The 19,777-nt window shown below is 42.5% G+C and overlaps 1 protein-coding gene across 1 annotated transcript in view; it reads right to left on the bottom strand.

Moving 5' to 3' along the window:
- TIMD4 (T cell immunoglobulin and mucin domain containing 4) overlaps positions 1-19,342 on the bottom strand; it is a 35,651-nt gene extending 16,309 nt beyond the window's left edge. The window contains exons 1-5 of the mRNA XM_069484320.1: positions 19,283-19,342; positions 10,391-10,729; positions 7,679-7,930; positions 6,545-6,625; positions 5,010-5,084 (exon numbers count right to left, since the gene is read on the bottom strand). Of these exons, the coding sequence (XP_069340421.1) occupies positions 5,010-5,084; positions 6,545-6,625; positions 7,679-7,930; positions 10,391-10,729; positions 19,283-19,340 (805 nt within the window). The 5' untranslated portion in view covers positions 19,341-19,342. The remainder of the gene's footprint in view (positions 1-5,009; positions 5,085-6,544; positions 6,626-7,678; positions 7,931-10,390; positions 10,730-19,282) is intronic.
- Positions 19,343-19,777: the final 435 nt, after the last annotated feature.

Here is a 19,777-nt window from a genome sequence, read left to right as displayed (position 1 = left end):
CCTCCTAGACCATTGCCAGCTTTCTGTCTCCATTAGATTAAACCAGACTATTACACAATCCCTAAAGATATCACACTCTTAACAAGTTTCCCTGTTTTTGCTCGTGCTGTTCTCTCTGCAGGTCTGCTCTTCTCTCCTCAATGACATTTTCTCATCCTTGAAGAACCAATCTGAAGGTCAGTGAGTGAACTCATCCCTGACCCTGGCCCTCCTTTCCAAGATAGCATCATCTCTCCCTCTTTGGGCCTCCAGTGTAACTTTCCATACCTCTATCCCAAAACAGAGCATACTGGAGGATGCTCCAGTGCAAGCCTGTCTATCCCACTAAAGTGTGACCCCTTTAAGTAGTAGTCCCCAAAGTTTCTGACACCAGGAACTGGTTTCATGGAAGACAATTTTTCCACAGATCAGAGGATGGGAGTATGATTTTGGACCAGTTCAAGCACATTACATTTATTGTGCAGTCAAACCTCTCTGCTAATGATAATCTGTATTTGCAGCTGCTCCCCAGTGCTAGCATCACCGCCTCAGCTCCACCTCAGATCACCAGGCATTAGATTCTCACAAGGAGCACAACGTGTGCAGTTTATAGTAGGGTTCATATTCCTATGAGAATCTAATGCCACCACTGATGTCACAGGAGGTGGAGCTTATGTGGTGATGCAACCGATGGGGATGAAGCTTCCAGATGAAGCTTCACTTGCTCACCCGCCACTTACCTCCTGCTGTGCAGCCCAGTTCCTAACAGGCCACAGACCTGTGAGTTTTATTTCTCCCTCTGTCTAACTGTGTGATCTTGGGTCAGTCATTCCACATGTCTGAGCTCCATTTTTAGGCAGCCAGAGCGTGGAGGTAAGGACCCTGGGCAGGGCTTCTTTAGATAATATCTGCAGACCAAACACCTTAAAATTGGAGGAGGGCCTTGAAGTAGAAGTCATGTCCATGGACTTGCCTTATAAAATAAATAACATGAATCTGGAAGCCCTTCAATGGCAAACTAGACCACAGCCCTATTTCAGCAGTAACTTGATTTTCAAGCCCAAATTATAGAGTGGAGCTTCCGTAGATTGAGCAATGTGGGGAGAACAAAACAAGTGAGAGGCAGCAGAAAATTCAAGATGTTCACCCACAGGAATAAAACCAATAATTGAGAGTTCTACGGAGCCATCTAAAAAGAAGTCAGCAAAAAAGATCTCAGAACGTCCAATTTATTCTAATAGTTATTAGAGAATTACTATTATGAGATTTTAAAAGCTTTTGTAACTTCCCCAAGTTTGTAATTTTGTCACTCATTGGCTGTCTCCCTAGTGTGATCAGCAGTTAAAAAAAAAAACTTATAAAGCCAAAAAATGTCCGTGTGCTTATCAGGAACAGCAAGTCAGTTGGGAGCTGGCGGCAGTGGCCTCCTCTCACCCTGTTGGGCTGCCTAAAACTGAAGGCATGTGAGTTGGAGTCACAGCAGAGATGTAAAGAAGAGGAAAAGTAGGAACCCTTCGTGATGACTGTTATTTATGAGTTGGTAATACGCTCTAGGCAGTTTTCTCACGAGTCTTCTCGCTTAGCGGCCCTGTGAAATAAACACTATTATCATCCCCATTTTACATTTTGAGGGCATTGGGATTTAGAACAGGATAGAACAAGTAACTCACCTGAGATTCTACCAGAAAACACACACACACAAACACAAAATGGCAGAGCAGAGATAAAATCATAAGCTTTCAGGCTCCCCAATTAAGCTCTCTTAATCCCCACCCTATGCCACCCAGAAGGCTGCGAAAAGAAAGAGCAAGGAAGAAGGACAAGGATTGAGGATGTTATTGGGCAGTCTAAGTAAGCCTGAGATAGAATCTGCAGGGAATTTAACCCCAGGTCACCTGATTTTATTTAGGAAATGGCATGGTCATGTGGCTCTCCACAGCCTGGCTTCAGATCCCTACCCAGCAGAGATGGGGTCTTCAGGGAGCAATTTGGGACCATTTCACATTCTCCTGCTACCAGGCAAAAAATAAAATTAATCCTAGGGACTAGAAAGCATGATTAGAGTTCCTAGATACCTGGAGAAAATAAGTTTGTAACAGACTTCTGAGGAGGGCAATATTTTCATGTAAGTTTTTGTTGTTTTTGTCTGTCATGCAATTTATGGTTCCTAACCATTTTGGAGCCTTGCATAATTTTTGGAGAATCTAATGAAAGTCCTGGACTTTGCCCCAGAAAAATGTATGTACACACATGCACACACAATTATGCCTATCATTTCAGGGGGTTCATGCTCCCCCGCCAACAAGCTCATCTGTAGATAACCTCCATCCAGCTGTCCATGGACACAGTTCAGAATCCCTGAAATCTGAATGTGACTCCAGCTCTCCTGCTGTTCAGCTGTGTGATCATGGACAAGTGACTCCACATCTCTGAGCTCCATTCTAGGTAGCCGTACAGTGAAGGCAAGGAATTGCTACCCTGGGTAATGCTAATTTTAGGGAATAGTAGTTGACAAGACCCTCTTTAAGGATTTAAACCAGCCCCTAACGGTGGAAGCCTTGCCATCCAGAAATTACATGAAGGAAAAAAAAACGAGAAGGGAATTGGGAATTGTCAGCCAGGGAAAGAAATACCCATAGAGGCTGCAGGTCCTCTCAAGTGGGTTGAAAGCACTTTCATGTGAATGAAGTAGTCTTATTCTGCAAGAGGCTCCAGAGGGGAGCTCAGGAGGAAGCAGCACGGCAGGGTGTTAGAGTGGGAAAGACGTGGGTTAAATCCAAGTTCACCATTTACTGAACAGGATATTAATCTTCATGGGCTCTAAAATGAAGCTGGCAATAGTTACGTATTGCATGGGAATTCACAAAAAATCCAAATGCATAGTGTTAAAATAAAGACAGATCTCAGTAGACGTTAGTCTCTTTAATAAACTCTCTGATCCTCCATGTCTCTGCCTATAAAATGAGGATATTCTCTACCTGCCGAGGTTTGTTGTGAGACTTAAATAAGAAAATGAATGCAAAAAACCCTGAGTACAGTACCCAACACATAGTGAAGTCCTCAGTAGCTGGTAACTGCAATTATTATTATGAACGTTTACTTACAAAAAAATAATCAGAAGAGAAGATGGTAAATGAAAAACACATGACTTTTAATTTCAGACTGAAAGACCAGATACAATAAAATGAAATCTAAGAGTGTGGAATTGGAGCGAGATTTGCTGAATCTGCCACTTGAGAGCTGTGTGGCCTTGGGCAATTCAGGTAAGATAGGAATATGAGCATCTGCTGAAGAGGGATTAAAGGAAATGACCCATAAAAAGAGCTTGACGCTGACCCAGAACATAGTATGTGCTCAGTAAACCCTGGTTTCTTTCCTAATGACTAAATGTTACTTGGAGACCAACTGGCCCTCTTATACCAAGCTACTCTCCAGCAGTGTGGCCTATGGATATTGCAGCAAGTGATGTCCCTCCTGGGATTGGGTCAAAGACAAGAGAAACAATTACCAGGGATGATGTAGAAGAGGGTAAAACATAAGATGACCTCTTGTTCCCCGTAATTCAATATAAAATAGTCCAAGATTTAAATGGAATAAAGGGTAATAGTTTCAGAATGCTCTGTCCACCCTCCATCATCTTTCTGGTCACTGCCTTCTCTTCTGCCAGAAAAAATAGTTCCCCACTCTTACCGCATCCCATGGTAAAAAGAGGGTTAGGGTGTTTGGCACCCAGCTTCCCTTATGTTATCAACTCCTGCTCCAGATTTTCCCTTTGCCACTGAGTTAGTGCATGCTCAAGCTTTTTAACTGATGGTCACCTTGCATTCATCCTCAGTAATAGTCTGACTTCAAAACCTATCCCTTTCCTCACCCCTTGTCTGTTTCCACCAATTCTATCTTCTGAGCCTTTGTGAGTGATGTTACACTGCCTCCTTCACAGCATTGAAGGGTAGTGTTTCCTGGCTACTAGACAGATAGAAAGACATTCAAACCCTCTGTTAATCAGAATAGGGAAAGAACAAGGTGACATTTTCTTCCCAGGAGATTGAAATAAATGAAACAGATTATTTTTCTGTGGAGGGGAAAATAAATTGGCACAGCCTTTTTTGAGGACATTTTTTTAAAAGTTATTAAATTTAAAAATGCACATTTTTTAACCTAGCATTTCTACTTCTTGGTCACCACCCTAACTAGAGAAACACTGGCATAAATGCTCAGGGAGGCATTCATGTACAAGGATGGTCACTGCAGCGCTGTTTATAATAATCAAACATTGCAACACCTCAAATGCCCCTCAATAGACAATAGATGCTAGGAGTTCCCATAGTATGAAATACTATACAGCAGTTTAACAATAGTAATCTACATGGACTGAAAAAGAAAGTGGTCCAATATATAATGTTAAGTGAATTTTTAAAAATGCAGAAGGCTGCATACTATATGAGAACATTTTTAAAAAAATTATACACAAAACTATTTCTATAAACAAAACTATTAATTTCCATATCTATACAGACATAAGGGAATGGCAAAAAGATCTAGAATGATTATCTCCAACTAGTAATAACAGTGATTATCTCAGCAGAGGGGGCTGGAATTGAGGCCAGGGAGTCAAAGAGAATTTTCTTTCTATCCGTTTTTATGTACTTCTAAAAAAGTGCATCAGTGTAACGTTTGGGTCATTTAAAACAAATAAATAATAGTTTGAAAACTGAGTAGGATGCCATTACAACCATAGATGTGTAAAATAAAATAAAATAAAACTGAGTAGGTGATCTTTCTACTGCCATTCCTGGCTTCAAGTCAGAAGTTGCTAATGAGAAAGAGAGAACTCAACAAATGGGCTTCCGAGATGAGCAGAAGAGGGGAGAAGCCAGCAATGACGCTTGCGGGGTGTTTTGCTTTCGTCCCAGCATGCGGGAGGATGTGGGATGTGGCCACACAGGAATTAAAACAGCTGAATTCCAAGACAAGCAGGCAGGCAACACCACCGCCAAAGACAAACACTCATAAGAACGCAGCCTCCTTACCTCTAGGCTGAGGAGCAGTTATAGAATCCCTCATTTTCCATACCCAGGCGTCCTGGGACGTTGAAACTTCAGTTTCTTTAGAAAAACAAAGGAAAAAAGAAAACAGACTTAGGTAAATGCCTGTCTTCCTGCTTTTGGTGACTTACTGTCCCCCATACCAACTTCTATCATAAAAATAGAAGAGTTAATGTTTACTGAGCATTTATCATGTGCCAGACACTGTCCTAAGTGATGTATGTGCATTCTCTCATTTAATCTTCAGAAAGAGCCACAGGGTAGATGTTATTCTTATTCCCATTTTACCAGTGAGGAAACTGAAGCCCAGAGAGATTCAGTAGCTTTCCTGAAGTCACACAGCAGGTAAGAGGCAGGATTTGTCTGCAGGCAGCGTGAAGCCACAATGCACACGTACATCACTCCGTCATACTGCCTCCTTCTATTGTACTAGAACAAACACTGAGTTACTTGCCCTGCAGATGTCTGCTTCCCTCTGCCAGAGTACAAGCTCTGCTAAGGTAACAGCTACCATTTGAGGGCTCACTAATCAGGCACTCATGTGAGTCCTTTACATGCAGTTAATACAACTCTACCAAAAACTAGGAATAAACTGCAGCCAGAGACCTCCAGCAAAAGTAGGAGAACTGGGATCAAGCCCAAACAGTCCTCTCTAGCATCCCTATGGATGAGAGTCATGTCTTATGACATGTCATGTCTCTGCCCCTGGGTAGAGATATGCTAGAGGTACGTTCCATGTGCTGTCGTGGAGAATTGCATGAATCAAGAAAGGCAAGAAAAACTATTCCTGTCATTCAGTGAAGACTATTATTGTCGGTGGCATCCTCACGGGGACTTTTTTTCACTTGATTAAAAGCGTTTACCATTAGACTGGCTGCGTCATGCAAGAGGTCCAATACCTCTGCCGAGGGTGTGGCCGTCACCCACCAGCACGATCAGCTCATATATGAGTGGCTGCCTTGATTAAGCTTCAGCCTTTTTCGGTGGCATTGTCATGCTAGAAGAAGATGTTAATATACATCATAAAAGCAAAATCAGCCAGCTGATACTTTGATTCTCAGAAACTGCACTATTAATATTTTAGTTACAGAGCTGTTGCACAATTTTTTACCTTGTAAAGGTGACTATAGCTTTGTATTTATGCTAACTATAGGGGTTGAACTATGATATAATAAATCTGTACATTATCAAACATTTTCTTTGAGCTCCTGCTAAAGATAGGACATGTGTAGGGTTGTTCAGAAGCATGTTAACCTCGTTTGTACTAGTAAAAACAATTAAGTCATTAAATTTTATTTCTGAATTAAAAAAAAAAAAAAAGAAAGGCTTGCTCGCTCTCTTTTTCCTTTCTCTCTCTCTTTCTCTCTCTCTCTCAGACACAGGAATAAACAAACCACAAATGCTGCCCCAATGTTAATTCGCCCCAGGTGGGTCTCATGGCCCCAAAGAGCCAAAGGTCATCTCTAGTCATCTGATTCAACAACATTCTATTCCAGGTTTCCTTCTCCTCAGTCTACAACCTTTGGATGTGAGCAGGCCGGCGTCTGAGGTAGACTCGGTGCTTCCCCGAGAGTCACTGGTGAGAAGGACAGTTTCTGATTCTGGAAGAGAAAAAAATTTGATAAAAGGCAGCTAGAAAATAACAGTATTACTGTGTGTGGGTGGAAGGTGGGATTCAGGGCTATTTTTATTTTTAGTTTATTTATTTAATTGTTTTTAGAGACTGGATCTCACTATGGTGCCCAGGCTCGACTCGAACTCCTGGGCTCGAACGATCCTCCCGCCTCAGCCTCCCGAGTAGCTGGGTCTCCAGACACGTGCCACCACACTCAGGGCTATTTTTATAATTGTCTTTGTGCTTCTCACTATAGTTCGGGTTTTCTTCAAGGATTGTAAGTAATTTTTAGAATCAAAGAATAGAAAGTACAAATGTTGTGTTTTAAGATGGTTACAGCCCAAAGGAATAAAAAATGCATACAAAAATTGATTGGTTTAGGGTTCATGGATTTTAGGTGACTACTCAGAGGAAAATAGAATTAGTCAAGCCAATTTTGTGAAGCTATTTTAATTATCCAGGCTTTATGAAGGCAGCCGAATGCCTTAGCAGGCCTTCAAGCGATCTCATGATTGCTTCCAGTATTTTTACCTCAGAATCAGAGGTTGAGGTCGGGCACGGTGGCTCACACCTATAATCCTGGCACTGACCCCCCCCACACACACACACAATTATGGGTTAAATTGTGTCTCCCCACCCCCAAAATTCATATGAGGTCATACTGATAGACTCTAATCCAATATGGCTGGTATCCTGATAGGAGATTAGGACACAGAGGATAGACAGCAGGTAGACACAGGGAGAAGATGCCAACTACAAGCCAAATAAAGAGGACTTAGAAGAAATCAGCTCTGCTGACACCTTGACCTTGGACTTCTAGCACCCAGAAACGTGAGAAAATAAATTTCTGTAGTTTAAGCTACGCAGCCTTTGGAGTTTGTTAGGACAGTATAACAGGCCTAGCAAACTAACACACACACACACACATGCACACACACAAGCAAGTCGCTGGGCTACCCCATTCAGCGAGAGAACCTTGTTCTAAGAAACCCAAGATACATCGGACCAGGAGGAATGAATGTCCAACCGCACTGTGTACCTGCAGTAAGGAAGGGCCCTTCCGTGGCTGCCTCTGGGAGGGAGCTCGGGGTGGTCAGAGGGCAGGTGTTTGCTGCTGTCGTGAGGGCAGCGGTGGTGCTTGTCTGAAATGGCGTTCTGGTTGTGAGGTCAGGTGTGGCCACGACTGTCGTCGAAAGCACAGCTGTGGTTGTTGTCACGTGTGACGTGGTTGTCATCACGTGTGACGTGGTGGTCGGGAGCATGGTTGTCGTTCGAAGTGTTGTTGTTGGGGCTGTAACCAACAAAAGAGATGCCTGGCACCAAGCAGAGATGGAGGAAAAGCGAAACAACATAAATGTATCTGGGACCCATCCAATCCTCTCCATTTCTGTTGCCCTCACCCGGTCCACTGGCCTGGACCCTTGTAATGCCCAGTAATGTTTCATTTCCTGCCCCGACCTCTGATCTTTTAAAATGACAAATCTATGCCCATCCGCTGCTTAAAGCTTGTACTGGGCTCTCCTTGACCTTGAGATAAAGAACCCAGTCCCACACCTTGGCCCACAGGCCTCCATCTGACCTGGCCCTGCCTTTCTTTCCATTTTCATATCTCCACTTCCCTCTTCTCACTCTTTTCCAGCCAACAGATCTTCCTGCAGCCCTGGGAACACAGCTTGGAGCATATCCGGGACCTTGCAGCTGTAGGAACGTTAGCACTTGCTGCTGCCTGTCCTCGTGCTTCACCAGGCTGACTCCTACCTAACTTTCCTGCCTCAGCTCATAGGTCGCAGCTGCAGGGAGACCACCCAGATTCTGCAATAACAATCAGGTGTTTCTGTTACGTGCTCTCATACTTTACCTTCTCAGCCTTCATTGCATTTCATAACTACACATTTATTTTATTATTATTGTTTAATGTCTGTTTCTCCTGCTATACTTTAAGTGCCCTGAAGGGAAAATCTGGTATTTCTTTTGTTCTCTGCGACAAATCCAATGCTTGTCACAGTGACTGGCACATAGTAGGTGCTTCAAAAACATGGCATAAATGTGTAAATGAATGACTGCATGAAAAGTGAGCCCAAAGTTTAAAACCTAGGGTAAGAACGTAGCATCTTTCGGATATTCAAGATGGGTTCATACCAACAGCACTCACCCCCTGAACATCTGAATTTGGGTTCATCAGCCACAGTTCATTCTACAGATATCACCCTCTCTGGAATATGCCAAACTTCCACGGACTCTAATGGACCAGAAAGACACCATTTGTTCCAGATGGACTTGGAAATGACCCTGTGGAGTACTGAGGTCAACAATTATTTTATAAAAGAATAGCTGGTTATACCAGACTTGATAAAAGAAGACTAGTGTTGAAGTCATTTAACTTCAATAAACTTCATTTCCCTCTTCTGAAAAATTGGAGCAATACCGTCTACCTCATAAAGTTTCTTTAAGAAAAAAAAAATGAATATACTAATATGTGTGCAAGTTCTCTAATTAGATGCATCCATATCAATTGTTCTCAAATTCTAAAGTGGGGCATTATAGTCACCTGAGAAATTTAAGAATATCCCTACCTAGACCCTGCCTTCCCAGGTGCTGATCTAGTTAGGAGTAGAGCCCCAAATCCTCCAGGTGATGTGGATGCAGGTGGAATACAGAGCTCACTTTGAGAAGCTCCATTCCAGACAAGCACTAACATTGATTATTGTTAGCGTTATTCAACCATAGGCTCCATGCAGCTCAGATCTTTAGGATTCCCACCATATTCCAAATTTCATCAAAAACAACTGATAGTAATAGAAGAAAAGAGTACCTGAAAACTACTATAACTGTCTCCAAATCCCATGCCCTTTCTCCTCTGCCAGAAGTAGCAAACTATTGGCTTACAGGCTGAAGCCGATCCATGGACACGTTTTATTGAGTTTGCACAAATTTTTTTTTATTATTTTTAAATCTGCCAATATGCAAAAACCAAAATTGTTAAAGAAGGGGGTGGGCTCATGCCACAGGCTGACTCAACTCAAAGATGAGGACAAGTTTTGAAGCAAGAAGTTTATTTTACTTTCCAAGAGAGGAAAGGGCACAACAGGAAAGAAAGGAGGAATGCTGGCTCCGAGGATGAGTGGCTTGGGCTTTTTATTGCAGTTATAAAGGGCAGAGTAGTTATTGTTGCAAAATGATAATGGGAGGCAGCTGGTTTTTTCTCTTCTCTGCTAGGCTGGCTTTATCTGAATGTGGTCTGGCAGATGGGGAGGAGGGCTACGCGCTCTTTTCTGTCTGCTCAGTTCTTTTCAAGTTCTGTAAAACTAACTAGTAAAGAAAACAAGGTAAGCTACAGGTGGTTAAGCAAAGGGGCATTGTGTGCAATGTTTTGTTTTTTTCTTTTCTTAATGTCATATGGTTTACTAGCAATGCTGTCCTTTCCAACATGGTTCACATAAATTGAGAGAGCTGAAAACACTGGGCCCAAATTTTTGCAAGCCAACGATCCCCTAAATAAGTAGCAGGTGCCCTCTTCAGAGTGGCCCTACAATGCGATGGTTCCTTCCCCTCCTTCCACTCAGTCATCGCTGTGGCTTTCTTGGCCCCCACGGGCATTTGAGTTTACCTGCCTACCCCATCGCATGGCTCCTCGTTTCAATTCAGTCTTCGCACTCACTGCTTAAGCAACTCTAACCTCTTCATCACCACCCACTACCCATTAACTACTGACTCTCTCCTTCCACAGACACTGGCCTCTTCACGTGCTCACCTCTCTTCAGCAGCAGGCGAACGTTCGTCTTTACATCGTTGAACCAGCCGGGCACCTCAATGCGGCAGCAGTACACACCGCTGTCATCTTCACTGAGGCTGGAGATGGTCAAGGAGACCTGGCCTCTCCTGATATCCCCCTGAAGGCTATATTTTGGTGACTTCCAGGAGATCACCTTCGTCCCATCAGTGCTGATAAGCTCCTGTTTGCATCTGGAGTTGGGACACTGGCCTTTGCCCCAGCACATGCTGTTGTACTGAGACCAGGACGCGTACAAACAGGGCAAAGTCACCGGCTCACCCAAATACGCTGTCACAACAATCTCTGCCGCGGCTGGTGCTGCGAGGAAAAAGGAGAAAACTAGGATGTGTGGCACTGGAATCTCTCTAATATGCTACACAGTTATTGCACAAATAGATGCTTCCAGGAAGATGAAGAGAGTTGAAGTTTTTATGTTTTTTGTTTGTTTGTTTTTGAGACAGAGTCTCACTCTGTTGCTGGATCCAGAGTACAGTGGCATCATCATAGCTCTCAGCAACCTTAAACTCCTGGGCTCAAGCGATCCTCCTGCCTCAGCCTCCCAAGTAGCTGGGACTACAGGGATGCACCACCACGCCTGGCCTTGCAGGCTATATGTTTCTTTAACATAAATCTTGATGTGCCTTTCAGTGCTGCTGAGTTTTTAACTTCACGTGCTTCTACCCCCAAGTGGAGACAGCTGATCACTTGAGTCTAAACTCATCTCCACTGCTAGATCTTTTTGCTGATTAAAACACTCCGATCTTGAGTAGCATTCAATAACCAAGAAACTCTCAAATGAAAAATCCTGACCCTGTAACCTAGCTCCACTAATTCACATAAAGAGGTGCTCCAAAAGCAGCACTCTACAGGCTGTGTCTCAGTTAATATACGGTGTGCACTGCTGACTCGAATGCCCCAAATAGGTCTCCCACGCCATAGAGTGCTATGACACGAAGCTACGCTATAAACCTATATTCCATTGTCCTTCTCACCTTTCAGTACTGCAATTGCAAATTACCTGCTCCGCACCATTTTCTCACTGTGAGATAATATAAAGTTAGGCAGACTTTGTGAACTATTGTTTTTAATGGACAATTATGTATATTTATGGGGTATAGTGTATACATTGTAGAAAGATTCAATCAAGCTAACATATCACCTCCCCAACTGATCAATTTTTCTTATAAGAACATTAAAAATCTATCCTTGCAGCAATTTTGAAATATGCAATACGCTATTATTAATTGTGGTCACCATGAAGTGCAATAGATCACTAAAACTTAATTCTCCAGTCTAACTGAAACTTTGTACCATTTGACCAACATCCTCCCTTTCCCCATTACTCCCCCACTCCCCCAGCCTCTGGTACCCACCTTTCGACTCCGTGTTTCTACGAGGTCGACTTTTTTAGATTCCACCAATTAGTGAGATCATATACAGTATTTGTCTTTCTGTGCCTGGCTTATTTTACTTAGCAGAATGTATTTCTTTGAATGTTAGAGCTAGAAGGGGCCACATGAATTAGCTATAATAGAATGGCAGCCGTGACATACAAATATGCTGTAAGGCTTGGGTTTACCATGTCCGCTATGTGTGATGGAATGTTTCACCCTTTCCAAAGGGAAGCATCAGTGTTTCCCAATCTTGGCTGCTCATTAGCATGAGCTGGGGAGGTTGTTAAAAATACTTTATTGCCTGTATCTGAGTCTGAATCTCTGCTGCCAAGGCCTGTGGATATGTACATGGATTAAGTACTCCAGGTCATTCTGATGTAGTTGACCATTCACACAGTGTTTGGGAACCACTGGACAAGCTCTTCTAAGATGACCTCCATCTCTAATAACCTGAGAAACATTTCATTTTCGCTGTTGCAAATGTCAAGCCCATAGGTTTAATTGAGCATCAGTGATTGTTTTAAACTGCTCCCCCCCGTCCCCCAAAAATGCTAGTGAAGTGAAAGCCAGGCAGACTGTAACTCTCAGATTATGAGGACCACACCCTGCTCCCCTTTGGGTACCTGGGCCCCTGCTCATTGTTTTCTCCAAGGTGTCCTAAAGAGAGGTATTCCTCCCTCTAGGAGATGAACCTGAGCCCTAAGAGTCACCCAGGCCGGGCGCGGTGGCTCACGCCTGTAATCTTAGCACTCTGGGAGGCCGAGGCGGGTGGATAGCTCGAGGTCAGGAGTTCGAGACCAGCCTGAGCAAGAGCGAGACCCCGTCTCTACTAAAAATAGAAAGAAATTATATGGACAACTAAAATATATATATACAAAAAATTAGCCGGGCATGGTGGCGCATGCCTGTAGTCCCAGCTACTCGGGAGGCTGAGGCAGTAGGATCGTTTGAACCCAGGAGTTTGAGGTTGCTGTGAGCTAGGCTGACGCCACGGCACTCACTCTAGCCCGGGCAACAAAGCGAGACTCTGTCTCAAAAAAAAGAGTCACCCAGATAGTAAGCCAAGCCATGTGTTTCCCAGGTTTTTCACAGTTGGCTCTTATGATGAAAGATCATTCCCAATGTGGGCCAGCCTGTAGCCTTCCCTGAATTCAGTCTTTTTATATTGCCACAGTAGAAATGTTTTTGCAGATTATAAACGCAGTGGAAAGTCCATTTTGCTCCCCATGATACCAAGAGGAAAAATAAGAAATTCATTGTCATCACCCTCAGCTCTGTGAACATAGCACACATGCACCTAAAACTAATAACCACTAAAATATAAGCTTGTTCCCATGAATATCTGGTAAATTAATTTTAAAAATTTGCAAGAAGTAGTCCACTGGAGGTTCAACAGTTTATGTTCCCAAGTATCATAGTATTAAAGAAGGTATCCTACTACTGAATAAGAGAAGACCCAATAGAAAAACTAGCAAAGGACATAGTAGACAATTCGTAGATGAGGAAACACAAGCAGTCTAGAAAAAACACCCACTAGTCTAGAAAAAACTTAGAATGATGATAATATCAAGTGTTGGCCAGGCTGTCAATAAAAGGGACTCTGAGATACTTTGGGAAGGGACCTAGGAAAGGACTTGGGCTTCTGGAGTGAAATGGGGGTATGAATTGGTACAGGCACATCATGGGGCAATTGGGCAGTTTCTATTAATATTCAATATGCATGTGTCCTAGCTCTGCCTGAGCAACTTCATGTTTGTTATCTACCCTAGAACAACATGTGTGCACAAGAGCACCTATTTGCAAATGGTTATTGCAGCCTCATATTTACGTGAATGGCATGGACAATGTATATATGGGAAATGGCTACACTGGGGCATATTTATTCCATGGAATTCTATGTAGATTAATAGTATGAGACAGACCTATATGAATTGACATGAAAATTCCAAGCCATATTAATGTTGAAGAGGGTAAATTTCAAAAGAAGGCATAAAATATAAAACTCTTCTTATAAAATAAATAAATAAAACAGTTTGCATTTTTTTTTTTTTTTTTTTTTTGGTGTGCTCAGATATATGAAAGCGAGTGCACAGAGAAGTAGCTTGTGGGACAGACACCAAACTCATTGTGTCAGTTGCCTCCATGATCAGAGGAAAGGGACTGGTGGCAGTCAAAAGGGAATTTAGCTTTATAACATTTTAATTTTTTCATCAAGAGTGTTTCTGTATTACTCATCTGATTAAAAATTAACATCAAAAAAGGAAGCAGGCAGCTGGGTGTGGCAGAAAAGCATCCATCACACTCACACTGTAAACCCCATTCTGCCAGTTACTGCTTTTTGTGTTCTTGGAAGAAAGCCACCATAATCCTGACCTCATTGTCATCGTAAGGTGAATGGGGTAATACTCACCTCAGAAACAGCTCCGAGGCCTACATGACATGGAGTATCAACTGCCACGTGAAATTAATAAAGCATTAGTACAAGTACCCAAGGACTTCGGAATCTAGAAGTAGGACATGCTTTCCAGGTGCAAAAGCATCTTGGAGAAAAGTGACCGTTGGTATCAAATCGGTTGCACTTCTGTGGAATTACCCCGGATGGTGGATACAATCTGGGTTCTGGTACCAGCTTGGCTCCTTCTTCTAGCTGGTGACCTTAAGCAAGGCCATTCCCCAATCTGAGTCTCAGCGTCACCATCTAGAGAGTGAAGGGCACCTTCTAAGAACACGTGTAGCTCTGATCTTTGGTGATTCTGAGCAGTCACTCTCTTTAAAGTTGGTCATTTTAGAAAAGCCACATATTAAAAAAAAAAAAAATGAGAGTAATGTTACAGAGCAGAGAGAGTGAGGAGGCCGGGTCTGGCTCCTGCCCTCACAGCCATGGCAGTACGTTGAGCTCCATAGAGAGGGGCAAGCTAGAGCCAGACAGGCACTGGGCGACTCCGTGCCTTGCTAAGGAAAAATAGCTAAACTCGGGCAGAGGAGATTCTAAGAAGCTGAGAGGCAAGATGTCATCATGTGCATTCTTTGTGCAGACTTGTCGAGAGGAGCACAAGACGAAGCACCCGCTTCATTCTCCTTCTCAGAGTTTTTTAAGAAGTGCTCAGAGAGGTGGAAGGCCACGTCTGCTCAAGAGAAAGGAAAATTCGAAAACATGGCAAAGACGGACATCATGAAAGAGGAATGAAAGCATATCCCTCCTAAAGGGGAAACAAAAAAGAAGTCCAGGGATCTCAGTGCATTCAGTGGGCTTCCTTTGGCCTTTTCCTTGTTCTGTTCTGAGTATCGCCCCCAGATCAAAGGAGGACATGCCAGCCTACCCATCGGCGATGTTGCAAGGAAACCAATGTGGACTAACACTGCTGCAGACGACAAGTGGCCTTGTGAAAAGGAGGCTGCGAAGCTGAAGGAAAAATATGACAGGGAAATTGTTGCAAACCAAGCTAAAGGAAAGCCTGATGCCCTAAGAAAGGGAGTCACCAAGGCTGGGAAAAGCAAAAACTAAACAAAACAAAACAAACAAACAAAAAAACAGAAGAGGAGGAAGATGAAGAAGTAGATGATGATGATGAGTAAGTTGGTTCTAGCACAGTTTTTTTCTTGTATATAAAGCATTTAACCCCCCTATACACAACTCTTTTTAAAGAAAAAAATTGAAATGTAAGGCTGTATAAAATTTGTTTTTAAGCTGCACGGTATCTTTTTGTGTGTATTTAACACACGAGCAAATGTGTCTTCAGCTAGCCCTGTCCTGGGGGTGTTTTCAGTAGCCACAACCTTGCCTGGTACAGTATAGGGGGTGGAAATTGGCATGGAAATTCAAAGCAGGTTCTTGCTGGTGCACAGCAAAACTAGTTATATATGGGGATGGTAGTTTGTTTTATCTTCAGTTTTCTCGGATACAGCTTATGTGAAACAGTAGTTGTTCTGTTAACTGAATACCATTCTAATTGCAAAAGAAAAAAAAATTGCAGTTGTTTTGTTGACAGTCCGAATGTTTCTAAGTAAATACAATTTTTAAAATTTGTATTGTTGTCCTTTCCATAGGGCTGAAATTTTTCCTCTTGAGGGGAAGCTAGTCTTTTACTTTTGCCCATTTTGGACCACATGAATTATTACAGTGTTTATCTTTTCATATAGTTAGCTGATAAAAAGATTTGTCTACATACCCTGTACATCATGATGGGGGGAATAAAAGTTAAATTGAGATAGTTTTTATCCATAACCAAAACTCTAAAATCTTGTTCAGCTGATAACAATTTCACATAGCCCACTTATATTTACAAAGTGAAGAATAACCAATCTACCCACAGCATGGGATTATTAGAATCAGACATTTGGAACATCTGTTCTTGAAGCACTAATAGAAAGTAGGCTCTAATCTTTACGTGAGGACTCTATTCTTTAACTCCCATTAATATAACTACCATATAATTTCTTGCAGTTCTTGCATTATAGAAGACCTGAGATTATATCTGCATAAGTGTAAGTTTAAAGACACAAACCTGCCATATCACATTTTTTGTTGATTGTGGTCCCAGTGAAGACCAGTAAAGTGCTGGCTGTACATGTCTTTTTCCATTTATCTAAATATGGACTGCTCGGGAAACTGGAGATTCTCCATGAAGAGTGGTTTTCAATTAATTAATTGGCCAGCCTTTAGGATGGTGTCACCTTTAAAATAGGGCATATTTTCCTGTATTGTGGTTTCTCCCTCCATAAATCAAATAGGTCTGGCTAAAGACAGGTGGCTAAAATTAAAAAAAAAAAAAAAGGAAAAAAAGAAATCAAATAGATATGAGGAAAGAAGACACTTAAACTTTGCATCTCAATACAAATTATTTAACTTATTTGAATTTAATTTTTCTTCACAAAACCCACACTCGTTCATTAGGATCTTGTGTACCTGCTTAGCAGTTTAGGGAATAACTTGGCAGTTCTGTGGGATTTGAGGTTATCATTCTTTTAAAGTGCCAGTATTTTCAAATGGCATTCTTGTCATTGTATATGCTTTTGTGATAGACTGCTGCTTTGTTTGTCACCCTACAATAATTTTGATTTGTATTCTTTACATTTGCATTTGTTTATGTAATTTCAGGAGGAATACTGAACATTTGAGTCCTGGATGATACTAATAAACTAATAATTGCAGAAGTTAAAATAAAAACAAAAAACAAAAAACAGCTCACCAAGTGCTGCTTCCTTTAAGCAGGGTTGAAAAAGCCCACTCAATCGGTGTCCTGCCAGTGGCAGGACACGTTGACAAACACCCCAGCAACGTTCAACCTAACCAAACCCTCCAACCCCAAGTTTCCAGGATAAGATAAAGACCAGTAAAAAACACTGATGAAAAAGCAGACTAGATCTTACATCCAAAAAAACAAACAAACAAAAAAGGTGCTCACACCAAATCCAAAATGAAAGTGTGAAAGTGACAAGGACAGTTTTCGTTCCATAAATAATTTCTTGCATGTCTGTTAGGTACCAAGCATGGAACTAGGTGAGGAAATATAAGAAACAAAGCATACCTGACCCGCCTTCATGGAGCCTACAGAGTATCTGAGGAAAGAGGCATTTAAGTGAGCAATTACTATAGGGTGACAAGTTCTCTGATGCAGCAACTCCAGGGAAGACGAGTGCTCATAGCAGAAACTCTTAAACCAGTCCAGAGGCTATGGGTGGTCAGGAAAAGCCTAATGTAAGTAGGAACCTGAGGGTGCATGGAGTTACAGGTGAAAGAAAGGCAGAAAGAATAGTATGACAGAGGTTTAAGGAGGAGAGGGAACATGTTTGTTTCCCTTGGAATGCAGGTGTTTTCTCACGCAGCGTGTTTGAAAGATTCATGCACACACAAATGGCCAAAAGGTATATGAAAAAGATGCTTAACATCACTAATAACCAAGGCAATGCAAATCAGAACCACAATGAGATATCAGCTCACCCCAGTTAAAATGGCCATTATCAAATAGACAAAAAATAAATGCTGGCAAGGATGCAGAGAAAGGGGAACCCTCACGCACTACTGGTGGGAATGTATATAGTACAGTCACTATGGAGAACAGGATCATTCCTCAAAAGACTACAAATAGAACTACCATATGATCCAGCATCCCCCTACTGGGTATGTATCCAAAACAAAGGAAATCAGTCTAGAGAAGAGATATCTGCACCCCCGTGTTCATCACAGCACTATTCACAATAGCCAAGATACGGAATCAACCTAAGTGCCCATCAGCAGATGAAGGGATAAAGAAAAGGTGGTGCATATACACAACGGAATACAGCTCAGCCATAAAAAAGAATAAAATCCTGTCATTTGCAGCAACATGGAGGGAACTGGAGGTCATTATGTTAAGTGAAATAAGCCAGGCACAGAAAGACAAAGATCATATGCTGTCACTCATACGTGGGAGCTAAACAAGTGGAGGTGGAGAATAGAACGGTGATTACCAGAGGCTGGGAAGGGGAGAGGGAAGGGAGGATGAGGAGAAGTTGGTTAATCGGTACAAAAATACAGTTAGACAAAAGGAATAAATGTTAGTTGTTTGATAGCACAGTAGGGTAACCATAGTTATCAATAATTTATTATATATTTCAAAATTGCTAGAAGAGAAGATTTGGGATGTTCTCAACACAAAGAAGTGATAAATGTCTGAGGTGATGGGTTTCCCAGTTACTCTAATTTGATCATTACATTGTTTGCGTGTTTCAAAATATCACACCCAGCCCATAAATATGTACAATTTTTATGTATCAATTAAAAAGCATGGACTTACAAAACTAGCCAAGGGCCATTAGATATCATCTAGTCCTAGAATCATAGATTGTCTGTCATTTCAAACCTGGAAGAGGCAGAGGAATCTAGACACATTCCCAATGTCAAGCGTTAGTGCCTGAGACGCAGCTGCAGCTCAGGGCAGAGCACTCGGCCCTACACCAGCAGGATGCAAAGGTCTTCAAAACCAAGCATGTACATGAGCATTGTCCAAAACCTGGCAACAATGTGCAGAAAAGAAACCTTGCCATGAAGCTTCACCCCAGCAAAACAAAATGGAAACCAAACATCTCTAAAAATAAGGAGACTAATAATTATAACACCTCTTGCCAGAACAAATTCTCCTGACTTTGACTATGCAAATAACACTTACAAAGGAAATTTCTTTTCCCCATTTTATATGACCTCTTATTTCTGGGTCTGTTCTTAAATTACCATTTCCAATACAAGCACACATTACCCCACCCTAAAACCCTCAAACCAGTCTCTGGATAAACCTCTGTGCGAAGAGGGAGGAGAGAGACCTTCCGCAGAGGAAAGCTTGGGTCGGGGTAGAAGGGAGAGATGCAGGAACAAAGTGGGCTTCTGCTTTACGGAGGCCCAACGCAGTGCATGGACATCCATCCCCCCGTCACAAGCCACCAGGGACGCCTCCAGGGACGCCACCAGGGACGCCTCCACGGGCAGCTTCAGAACACTTACTCAGATAAAGCCGCCCAAACTCAATCAGAAGCCAGAAAACGAGAAGTCCTTTGCACATCTTCACGGTTGACAGGCCCCAAGAGTCTGTCTGTCTGTCCAAAGCCCATTTCTTATACCCCAGTTAATGCTGACAGGGTGGGACCCTTTAGTTTCATTTCTCTTTTTGCCTCATTATCTTCCCTTCCCCTGTCCTGAATGGCGTCTCTCAGTTGGCGGTGTGTGGCAAAATGTGCTGAGCGCTTTGCTCCTGGAGACCAGCGTGTGTGTGGAGTGATGGCGTGGGGGTACATGTGCATCTCCGTCCATGTGTGTAGTGGGATTTCCTACATGTGCACAAGCACCCACGTGTGTGCTGGGGCGTATGTGCATGTATAACCTGGGCGCAAGCCTCGGTCATGCTGACTGCTTTGCAGACTGTGACAAAATGCAATTAACTCTACCCACTGGCAATTGTTTACATGTAGATTCCTCGTGGGGGCCAAAGGAAAGGGAGGT

This window comes from Eulemur rufifrons, chromosome 10 (genome assembly GCF_041146395.1).
Source record: "Eulemur rufifrons isolate Redbay chromosome 10, OSU_ERuf_1, whole genome shotgun sequence".
Taxonomy (NCBI): domain Eukaryota; kingdom Metazoa; phylum Chordata; class Mammalia; order Primates; family Lemuridae; genus Eulemur; species Eulemur rufifrons.
Note: the sequence above shows the minus strand (reverse complement) of the source record. Positions and strands in the feature narration are given on the sequence as shown.